This window comes from Pristis pectinata, chromosome 5 (assembly GCF_009764475.1).
Source record: "Pristis pectinata isolate sPriPec2 chromosome 5, sPriPec2.1.pri, whole genome shotgun sequence".
Lineage (NCBI taxonomy): Eukaryota > Metazoa > Chordata > Chondrichthyes > Rhinopristiformes > Pristidae > Pristis > Pristis pectinata.
The window spans coordinates 24155789-24168139 of NC_067409.1; the positions used below are offsets into that span (position 1 = coordinate 24155789).

The 12351-nt window shown below is 39.2% G+C and overlaps 1 protein-coding gene across 8 annotated transcripts in view; it reads right to left on the reverse strand.

Annotated features, from left to right (window-relative positions):
- Positions 1–12351, reverse strand: part of LOC127570315 (cAMP-responsive element modulator-like) — a 72998-nt gene that overhangs the window by 45428 nt on the left and 15219 nt on the right. For 7 of the 8 annotated variants that reach the window (XR_007956335.1, XR_007956333.1, XR_007956334.1 and 4 more), the window contains exons 2-4: positions 6303–6458; positions 3296–3422; positions 958–1104 (exon numbers count right to left, since the gene is read on the reverse strand). Coding sequence is in view for 5 of the 8 variants with exons in the window: in XM_052015749.1 (XP_051871709.1) it covers positions 958–1104; positions 3296–3418 (270 nt within the window). In the remaining 3 variants the exon portion in view is untranslated. Of the gene's footprint in view, positions 1–957; positions 1105–3295; positions 3423–6302; positions 6459–9697; positions 9781–12351 lie in introns of those variants that run through there. The other variant, XM_052015745.1, reaches the window with a different exon arrangement.

The window sequence follows — 12351 nt, forward strand, 5'->3', positions numbered from 1 at the left end:
ACAGAGTGGTGGGTGCCTGGAATGCACTGCCAGGGGTGGTGGTGGTGATGGAGGCAAATACGATAGGAGGAGCTTAAGAGGCTCTTAGATAGGCATACTAATGTGCAGAGAATTGAGGGATATTGACAGAAGCAATTGGTTTAGTTAGGCATTTAATTATTAGATTAGTCTGGCACAACATCATGGGCTGAAGAGCCTGTTCCTGTGCTGTACTGGAAGTAAATGAGAGATTCTGAAAATGTAAACATTTTATCATAAACCACATACAAGGCACTGAACCCTACCATAGCCATACATAAAATTGCAATAAATGTAACCACAAATTTAACAAACATCTTAAATTTGCAGACAATAGGAGATCTTTACATCCCAATTCATCCTGAGACAACAGTACCAAGGATAACTTTTTCCATATCTTGAAGCGCACAAGCAAAATCAATCCAAAGAGATAAATCATAATTTAAATAGAAATGAGGCAGAGCTCATAGCCCAGATTGCTGCAAGGGATGTGCTCCAAATCTGATGGGGGTACGTTGCACATTTGTTACTATGTCATTAAATGGTCACTTATTCCAGCAAAAGCCTAAATGACATTTCATTAATCTCATTCAGGACAATCTGCTCAGCTAATTTCCAAGCCAGCAAATGTGGAAAATGATTCCTCCAAATTCACATTCAGAAAGGTCATATTTACCTTATGGAATTTTATTTAACAGTGAGAAACATGTGGTCAAATTGTCAATACAAAAAGAGTATTTTTTTTAAATTTTGGAAGTGGGAATCTAACTGAATATAACAGTTTCTCCAAACAAATACAAATCCTTTTTTTTTGAAAAAAGGGGACAGCAAATGCACCTTAATACTTTACCTTAAACATTATTTTGGTGCAATATTAGTGGATTTACTTTACTCTCATGTGTCTTGGAAACTTAGATGTGGTATAAAACCATAGCCAACCTGAACAGTTTGTATCTGTGGTGATTGAATCACAGAGGGTTGTGCAGTTTGAATTACTCCTTGGACCTGCACAGTCTGACCAGAAGGTAACTGTACAACAGTTACAGCTGGAGATCCTGAAGCAACTTGACTACCAGCTACAGATACCTGCAAAACAGGTGAGAACATAAAGGTAGAATAACTATTCTATCAATAAAAACTGCATTAAACTTCGTACAAAATTAACATTTTCATCTCAAAATGATTAAGTTAAAAGGATAAAGTCTGCACTCTTCATACAAACTCTTCCTTTATTTTAGCAGCACAATGGCACAGCTCATAGAGCAGTCTCCCCAAAGCACCAGAGACCCAGCTTCAACCCTGACATCAGGTGTTGTCTACATGGAGTCTGCACATTGCCTCTGTGACCACATGGGTTTCCTCTGACTCGTACTCAGCGGGCTGAAGGACAGGTTTCTGCACTGTATCTCTAACTTTGACAATTCCGAAGAATGTGTTTAAAAATATCACAGAAACACACAATATCATAGAACACGCACGAACATAGCTAAACAATATATTTCATCAAATCAAATAGAGAAGTACAAGACCAGAATTAAAATTTTCAAAGGTAAAATACTACAAGATAGAGAAAATGCTGGAAATATTCACTGGGTCAGGCAATTTCTGTGAACAGAGAAACAGAATCAGCATTTCAAGTCAATGACCTTTAAGAGGTTGTTTCAATGGGTAATAAATACTAAGGAACAGGGTACAAAGCAGGGTCATGTCAAAACTCAGTTCACATCAAAAGTCTGTTCTGAACTTTTGAACAAATGGAATAAAGCAAGTCTTCTCCCTTCAGGAAACAATAATAATTTTAAAAAAATCAACCAACACTGTTTCTATTGCTTCTGTGTCATCCAGATGTCACAATCAGCAGTAAAACTTCTTCCAAGGTGAAATCTTGAAAAACAAATTGCTCCAGCTTAAAACTTGTAAAACATTCTGGAAGGGAATTATTTTTAGGAGCAGTTATTTACTCAAAAGGCAAAAAACATGCAACAAAAAAAAAGATGCTGGAAACACTCAGTCAATGCAGATAAGGTGACCACATTCAGTCTGCAGGGCTGACCCCAAGCTTCCACTTGCCTGTCATTTGAATTCTCCATTCCACTGCCACTCTGACCTCTGTCTGTGGCTTCCTGACCTGTTCCAATAAGACAGAACATAAGCTTGAGGAACATCTATCACCTTCCATCTGGGCACATTGCAGCCTGCAGGATTCAACACTGAATTCAACAATTTCGGGTAACTCACCATAATAAACTTGATTCTGATTCTGCTGCAAGGTTATTCATCTGCAACATTAACTCAGTTTTCCCTTTCTCCACAGACACTGCCTGATCTCCCAAGCATTTCTAACATCCACCTTTTGATTGCAGTTCTCTGCAACAGTTCTGACCTGCATTTCAATTTTTTTTTACATCTCTGGTTTTTCTCTAACTGCTCTCATTAATCTATCAACCAAATGGCTTGATATGCAATGTATCATCATGGCAACCATCACCTCACCCTATCAGAGATAATCCCATTGTCCTAACCATCCCTCCCCAATCTTCTCCGTGACTTAAAATTGCATTGTCTTCTCCCTTTCCCAGTTCTTTGACTCAAGATATGAACTCCAATCCTCTTTCCACAGATGCTTCCTGACCTACTGAGTGCTTCCAGCATTTTCAGTTTTTATTTCAAATGTTCAGCATCTGTATCTTTTTGCTTTTCAGTTATTGGACAAATACATAACCTGCCTTGGCACAATCCCTAAAGAGAAAACATACGTATATGTTTGAATTTCTGGGAATTCTCAAGTCAGGAAATGTTCAGTTTCTTACCTTATTTGTTATTTAGTGCAAATCAAAAGGGTGGTAATTTTCCCCAATCCAAAACACAGAAATATCAGCATTAAAAAAAAACCCCTCAAATTCTGAGAGGATAATTAATCCTGGTGATTTTCAATCAGATTGCTATTTTATAGAGAGAAGATGAGAAACAAGGAAAGTTTGACAGCAAGTAAAGGACTGGTGGGGTAACAAGGGCCATGGGAAGGCTGCAAGACACACAGATGCGGGGGGGGGGGGGGGGGGGGGGGGGGGGAGGGGGGGGGAGGGGGAGGGGGGAGAGAGAAAAAGAAAAGTACATCAAAATATTACAATATTTATCAAATAACTTGTTACAACTGTAAACTGAGTTCACAGAATATATACCCTCAAATCATATTTAACACATAATAGTCATATAATACTGCTTTGCCTGCAATTAACAATCTTCTTGCATGTTAAAATAATTCTTGTAACGTTACCTGTGCAATAGTGGGGATCTGCGTCTGAGAATTCTGAGCCTGTAATTGGATAGATTCACTATCTGTCACTGAATCCGTCACAGAGCCATCTTGATGAGATTCAACAACTGATTCCATGGTCATTTGTCTGGGGGGGGGGAAATCAAAAGACATAAATGATACTTGATTAACAATTTAAACACACGTTCATAAAATACAAGGTTAATTGACGATACTGGGATCAAAATTGAAGAGGCAGAAAAATAGATTTCTGACAAATTCTAGTTTACTTCAGCCATGCACCGTATTTACATTCCCTCAAAATTCAATAAAATCAAAACAGTCTCTTCTAAAACAATCAAATTAAGCATTTTATCCTCCATGAGCTGTAACTGGAATTCTGGAGGCCAGTTATGTTTGCATATACCAGCACATCCCTTAGCACTCATAACCCATTCCCAGAAATGAGAACACAATGGAATCAGCACTCAAAATATATGTATCTATGTGTTAATGACAGCTGCTGTACGAGGGATCTAGAGCGAGTTCCTGCCCTCCCTGCTGCTGTCCCTATCCATCTTCCGGCACTCCTTCAACTATGAAACAGTTCAAGTGATCTCATTGTCATATACTTCCATGTGGAGTGAGCCAATGTGTAACGTCTGCCTGCGATGGCTGGTGCTGGACAGACAAAGACAAGCAGTACGACTGCTCGATGCTGAGGTATGGGTCTCCTGGTTACATCTAAGCCAGCACAGCGAGTGGACATTTCCAGGCAAGAGTGAACTTGTAACCATACAGAAACCTCCTAGTTGGGGAGAGCCATATAGCCATGGAAAGAGAGGGGAGACAACACCTTTCAGCATATCAAAGATACTGGTGGCCTGTCAAGGGCCAGTGGAGCAGCTGCTGCCAGTCTTCATCAACAGCCCCCACTCACCATGCCAGTCAGGGCATTCCCAAGACCTACATCCCAGCCCTGAAGTGCTGCACCACCCTTCCCAGTCTGGCCACACCAGCCCTCATAGGTGCATTGTCCGAGGACTTCATCTCACACCAAGTCATGTGGCAACGAAACCACCATTTCACAGCAGTCGGAGCACTGTTTACTTTTGTTTCCTGAGAGTCAGATTTAGATCCAATTATTATTTTCTCTTGAATTCCTTTTATTTAAAAATGATTTTTAGTTTTAGGAATGATCTCATTTGAATTATTAATTTGGTATGGCTATGGGCATTCAGTTTTTTCCAAGTTTGAAAATACATATCCTTATCCTAGAGTCTGCAACTACTGGAAGTTATGTTTTCATCGACATTGCCTTAAATGTGTCTGTTCTAATGAACATACCCACAATTTTAAAAAACTTTGTTTATAGTTTAGACAACTGGGCACAATCTCAGTGAATATTGGCTGTACATACTGTGTCTCAAGATACTTATATGGTGTGGAACCTACACCATACGCCACTACAGTCTTGAGATTTACCCTTGCCTTCAGATGTTATATTCTTCTCTTGCATTGTAAACCTCAGTATTCAACAAGCTTTTTTTTTAAAATTATCCATGTGAAGTTCTGGTCTAATGCTTCTCCCACATCACCTAGTTTTTGCTCATTCATATTTCCCAACATGGAACATTGCAGCACAGTACAAGCCCTTTGGTCCACGATGTTGTGCTGACATTTTATCCTGCTCTAATATTCATCCAACCCTTCCCTCCCACATACCCATTTCTCTATCATTCATGTGCCAAGGTAAGAGTCTCTGAAGATGCCTCTAATGTATCTGCCCCCACAACCTCTGCCAGCATACGTTGCACGCACCCACCACTCCGTAAAAACATCCCTTATACCTTCCTCCAGTCACCTGAAAATTATGCCCCCTCGTGTTAGCCATTGTTGCACTGGGAAAAAGTCTCTGACCGTCCACTCGATCTATACTTCTTATCATCTTGTACACGTCTATCAAGTCCCCTCTCATCCTCCTCCTCTCCAAAGAGAAAAGCCCTAGCTCACTCAACCTATCCTCATAAGACATGCTCTCCAATCCAGGCAGCATCTCTGCACCCCCTAAAGCTTCCACATCCTTCCTGTGAGACGACCAGAACTGAATACAATACTCGAAGTGTGGTCTAACCAGAGTTCCAAGAGCTGCAACATTACCTCGCGGCTCTTGAACTCAATACCCCGACTAATGAAGGCCAACACACCATACGTCTTCTTAACAACCCTATCAACCTGCATGGCAAACTTGAGGGATCTATGGACGTGGACCCCAAGATCCCTCTGTTCCTCTACACTGCTAAGAGTCCTGCCATTAACCTTGTATTCCGCCTTCAAATTCAATCTCCCAAAGTGTATCACTTCACTTTTCTGGGTTGAATTCTCTCTGCCACTTCTCAACCCAGGGCTGCATACTATCAATTTCTTGTTGTAATCTACAGCAACCTTATCTTGTCCAACCTTATCTATCTCATGCCTATACCAAAGTGTCACTGGAAAAGCTTTGAAAAACTCTGAAGGAAACAGTGATTCCTCAAAAGTTACAACTCTCTATTGACTATATTATGAATCAGCAGAACAAAAAAATTCTTTGCTGCCACATTTTATAATTAGGGGCTTAAAATTGGATTTTCCAGATGTCAAGGGGTAAATGTGGCGTGATGATAAAGCCTGACGACTCCAGTCAATCTCTTGTTTGTACTGTTGATCTCAGGTGCCAAAACTATCATAGCTAGCTTCAAATGGCAGGGAGGACTGCTGTGCAATAACCATGCATATATGAATGGGTCCAGGGTTGAGGAATCTACATTAAATCCCCACAGTCTGTACAGCAGAAAGGCTACTTCAGGTGCTGAAAGACAAGAAGTGATGAGCAATTGCAATTGGGCTTCAATGGAGACTTTTTAAAAATACATTTGTCCTCAAACCAATTAATGTGCTGAAATAAAAGCAACTTGCTGTTATTGCAAAAATATTCCAAAGAGTTCCATATGCACAGTATTTTTCAAATCAAACTTCAAAAACTCACCCTGTGCTTCCAAAATTGAAGCGTTTATAAGTGACGTCCAACTATTTAGGGAAGAGTATTTCCACTTTGAATTGCTATAGATTTTTTTTAAAATCAGCTACATACACAGCAATGATACCCTATCATCTTCAAACTTCAGATGCATTCAGCCGTTTCCTTCAAGAAAGAAAAAGACACAGCATTATTCATGGGATAAGAGACATCAGTTACATGGCCAGACTAGATAAATCATCAGGGTTCTCCTCTATTTTGGTATTGGTATGTTATTGTCACTTGTACCAAGGTACAGTGGAAAAACTTGTCTTGCATACCGTTCGTACAAATCAATTCATTACACAGTGCATTGATGTAGTACAGAGTGCATTAAGGTAGAGAGGTGGTTAAGAGGACACTGGTAGAAGTATTTGAAATCATGAAAGGTCCAGATGGAGTAGATAAAAAATTTTCTTAAAACAGTAGTAGGGTCAAGAAACAGAAGACAAAATACAAACTTAATCAACTATAGAACCAAAAAAGTGATGGAGGACAAACTGTTTTAAAAGTACTTGAAAAGGGTGCAAGTTAAAAAGGTTGTGGAGAAAGAGTGAAGAATGGGACCAACTGGATTGTTCTTGAACAGATCCAGCCTTGACTTGACAAGACCAACAGCCTCTTTCCATGCTGTAACTTATGCGATTTTGCTAAACTGGAAGAAAATGAGGTATTGAATAAACAATGATTTGTTGGAAATTGATGAATTTATTAAAATGTTGTGGCCCACTTGATTACAAACTGCAAAAAAAGTACACAAAACATTTCAAGCAAAAATACTTACAAAATTTTGGCATTTTAACTTTAAAATCAAATGAGTAATTTCAAAATCCAAGAAAAAAAGAAATTTCAAAATTCATACATATAAAAATGATTAAGATCCTGAAATTAACATAAAGGATCTTAATTTTAAAACTGTTCACTGTAATATTTTACAGACAAGTCAATCAAATGGCATTTGTGACATCAGCACTTCATGAGCTAATTTTATTCAATGTTTATATTCAGAATTTCCCGACTAATATAATGTTTTCAAGAAATCAGATTTAATTAATCCTATTCAATGAACAGAAGATTGGTTCTACATCCACGACAAACGCTCTGGTCCCATTATAGAATAACTACATGGGGGGTGGGGAGGTGGAAGAGAAAGAGAAAAAAAAAATCACTTTCAACACAATAGAATATTAATAAATAGTTGTTTATTATGTCAATGACTTAGATAAGAGGCAAAATCTAATATATTCATGTTTGCCAAAGCTATAAATTTTGGTTAAAAATAAATATTATGAAGGCATGAATTGTTTCCAAGGAGTTAATGACAAGTTGAGAGCCAGCAAAGTAGTAGTAAACAGAATATAGGGAAATAGGAGACCATTCACTTTACAGGAAGTTATAGAAATTCTGTAATTATTAATTGTCAGTATTCAGCAGATATGAGGCCTTTACTCACAGAAAATTAATAGTTAGCAAACAATTAGGAAAGCAAATGCATGTCACCGCTATTACAAGAGTAGGGAAGCCTTGTTTGTAATTGGCTTTGGCAAGGTCACACTTGAAGTATTGCATGCACCTTTGGATTCTGTACCGAAACAAATTATCAGAATCAGATCTATTATCACAGATTTGTATGTCGTGAAATTTGTTGTTTTGCTGCAGCAGTGCAATGCAAAGACATGAAATTACTATGAACTATTTAAAAAATAAATAGATAAATAAGTGTGAAGACAAAGGAATAATTAAATAGCGTTAATGAACCATTCAGAAATCTGATGGCAGAGGGGAAGAAGCTGGTCCAATATCATTGAGTGCGGGTCTTCAGGCTCCTGTACCTCCTCCCCGATGGTAGTAATGAGAAGAGAGTATGTTATGGATGGTGAAGGTCCTTAGTGATGGATGCCACCCTCGAGGCACCACCTCTTGAAGATGTCCTCAGCAGTGGGGAGGGTTGTGCCCACGATGGAGCTAGCTGAGTCCACAACCCTCTGCAGCCTCTTGCGGTCCTGTGCATTGGAGCCTCTACACCAGGCTGTGATGCAACCAGTCAGAACACTCTCCACTGTACATCGATAGAAATCTGCAAGTGTTTGGTGACATACTGAATCTCAATGAAGTAGAGCTGCTGGTGTGCCTTCTTCAAGATTGCATCAATGTGTTGGGCCCAGGATAGATCCTCTAAGATCCCAGAAACTTCAAGCTGCTCACCCATTGCACTGCTGACCACTCAGTGAGGACTGGGGTGTGTTCTCCTGACTTCCCCTTCCGGAAGTCCACAATCAATTCCTTGGTCTTGCTGACATTGAGTGCGAGTTGTTGTTTCGACAATACTCAAACAGCTTATTTATCTCACTCCTGTACGCCTCCTTGTTGCCATGAGATTCTACCAACAACAGTGGTGTCATCAGCAAATTTACAGATGGTGTTTGAGCTGTGCTTAGCCACAAGTCACGAGTGTGAGAGCAGAGCAGTGGACAAAGCACGGATCCTTGAGGTGCACTTGTGTTGATTATCAGCGAGGAGGAGATGTTACCAATCCACACTGACTGTAGCTTCCAGATAAGGAAGAGCATTTACTTGCCTTGAAGGCAGTGCAACAAGGATCCACTATTCATTACAAAGATGATCAGTTGTCCAACAAAGAGATATGAAGAGTCAACTTGTCCTTACTGCAAGTTAGTGAAGGCATAATCCTCTTTGAAACATGCAAGATTCTGTGAGAGAAGGATGAGCAGATGCAGAGAGCCTGGAAAGTTCGGAACTAGTTTGTCCATTTAAAACAGAAACAAGAAATTTCTTCATTCACAAAGGGTAAATCCACAGAATTCTCGGCCTTGGGATAATACACGCTGCCTAAAGTATGTTTACAACTGAACAGTACATCTTTGGGTTCTGAAGGCTTCAAGGGATCTGTGCATAGGTGGGATGGGAAAATAAAGTGCAGGCTTTGGCATAATTTAATTAAACAGTCAAGGAAGCTTGAAGTGTTGTTTCATCCACCCATGCTCTTCTTAGCATGGTCATGCAACAAGTTTTAGAACATCTGTTTTATTCCAATTCCTCCTTAAATCCCACCCTCCCCATATTCCTACAACCTAATTATGCAACTCTCCGAAGATAAATGCATCCAAAGGCTTAATTGCTCCATATTTGATGGCTGTGCTTTCAATTGCCAATCACGCAGCTCTGGAATTCCCTTCCAAACAGCTTTCCCTCTGGACTACTTCTGTCAGGTTTAGATTTAGATTTGCTTTGGGTTAAATGTACTAATCTCATGCAGCTTCAGGTTAAATTTTTTGATAATGCACCTCTCCAGTGCCTTGGGACATTGAAGTTTTTAAACACAGTAAATAAATTAAAATTGTTACCATTTACAGTATTTCATTTCTTTGAATCTTCTCTGCTACAGCAAATGCAGTTCTCGATTTACTCGAGGGACCGAATGGCATTTCTGTATCAAAAGAATTCTATTATTCACTTCCTTTTCCTAGTAATCATCATGTGAAATAATATCAAAGTGCTCCAATGACTTAAGTATTTACTAACAGATAATTAAAAGTGTAAATAGTATTTGGCTGTGGCCTAATACTTGTTATGAATACATGATTAATCACCTTGACATACAACAGGATTACCACTGCCAAGTCAAAAGCATTTAACCAAACAATTCAGTGAAATAGTGATTACCTCATATTTGTCCAGTTTTAGGTTTGGAAATAGCATTTTACAATTTGTATATGTCAAAAACTAGGAAAAAAGTTACAGATAATGCCAAATTTGTACTTTGAATTGAAAGCACAGTGAGATGGATGGAAACAAGGTGGAATTAAAATGCATAGAAATGTAAAATCTTGGACAGTCCAACATGAAAAGCAGTATACTATAAATGGCAATGTGTTGCAAGTGAAACAATACAAAGACTCCTGGTGTCAAAATGTGTAAATACTTAAAACACACAAGCAAATCAATTACATATCTGAGGAATCATGGTGGACTGTGTTGAGTCACTCATTATACCTCAGCCTGATTACCAACTGACCATTCTGAAAAGATACAAATTTCATAGAAAGGATACAGTGGAGGTTTACCAACAGTGAGAAATGTTTGTACTGTTCTCCCTCGAAAAGATAAAAGGTAAAGATGTGTCCTACTCAATACTTAAAATAAGATGACATATTATTCATTTGGCGGGATATAGGTGTTGCTGATCCTTCTTCCCCCAATGTTTCTGATCAGGTTCTGCTCACCTGCTATTGAGTAGGGAGTTCTGGGAGTGAGACCCAATAATGACAAAAGGAAGAATGACATATTTCCAAGAAAGAAAAATGTACAACTTGAAGGACAGCCTGTAGGTGGTGCAACAAACTGTCTGCTGGAGGAACTCAGCGGGTCACGCAGCATCTATGGGAGGAAAGGAATTGACGACATTTTTAGTCAAAACCCTGCATGTGGTGTTACCATGTGCCTGCTGCCCTCACCCTTCTTGGTAGGGTAGAATGCCCACGTGAAAGCTGCTGTCAGCATTGCCAAAGTAAACAACTGTAATATCTTTGAGATGAGAAGTGAAGGAAATTAATATTTCGGGTGGTGAATTAGGTGCCAAAGAGGCTACTTTGTCCAAGATGGTGCTGAACTGTTCTGTTGTTGCCACCACATTCATCCATGCAAGTGGATAATATTCCATCGTACTCTATTGTCTACAAGGCTAAATTGGATAAAGGTTTTACGTCAGAAGGCTGGTCATTTACAATGTGATTCCCAGCCTCTAATCTGCTATTATAGCCACAATACTTGTGGTTCGTCCAAGTAAATTTCTAACTAATGGTGACCAATGGGACACAGAAAGGTTGAGAGATAGGAATACTTCAAGTAGATTGCTGGAGATGATTACTGTCTTGCAATTTTTTGCCATGAATTTTAATAGACTATGATGGATTTTCTCTTGGCCTTGCTGCATATTGGGAAAGACCAATTCATTGTCAGAGTTGTTGCAAATGAAATTGAACATTGTGCTATCATTGGCAAATGTCTCCACTTCTGACTTTATGATGGGAAGAAGGTCATTGATGAAGCAGCTCAAAATAGATGGCACCTAGGACAACCGAGAAATCCTACACATGTTGTGGGACTGGGATGTTTAATTACCAAGAAGCACAACCATCTTTCTTTATGGAGGATGTGACTCCATTGGCTTGCCCCCTTGACTTCTTGATACCATACTTTGTCAGAAAACATGAATTCATTTCTTTAGCTCATGTTTCACCCAAGGTTGTGACAGTATGGAGCCCAGTGATTCTAGTGAAAAATAAATTGGACAGTGAGTATCAGCAAACAGCGCTGTTGATGCAACGTGGCTTTCAAATCAAGTCTATTATATAACACCATAATTTCAGAACATTACAAATCCCTTATTAACAATAGGCCAAATGGTGCTATCTACTTGCCCATGGTTCCCCCAAGTGAACCATCACCCATCTGCTATTCACACCTCAAAATGTCCTGCACTTCCACAAATGCCAAGTCAAATGTGGAAGTCCATGACATGCTGAAGGTCAAATGATGGCACAGTTGACTATCCACTCATCATTGAGCCCAGTGGCAGAGATGAACAAAGTGTCCTGATAAAGCTGAAGGCAAGATGCAGTGTATCAGGCTGGACACACCTACAACCCCATTCAAACAATTGGGATTGCTGACCTTTATGGAAACAGCTTGGCTGCAGATAGTTGCTTTGCTTATTTTATTGTATTTTACTTTAAATGTTTTCAATTTTGCATTTTAATCTTTTTGTTTAATAATCTTAAATATTTAAATAATACAAAAATTAAATGTAACTGATGATTTCTTTGACAGTTCTCTTTCCATTTGTACATTCAATCATCCATATATTGAGATAAATTAACTGCAGGTAGCCAGGGCCAAGAACAAGTTCAGGTGATATGCACAATGAAGGGCATAATTTCTTTTTCACTATGTGGGTCTCAGTGGCAAAGCCAACAGTTATTGCCCATTCCTAACTCCC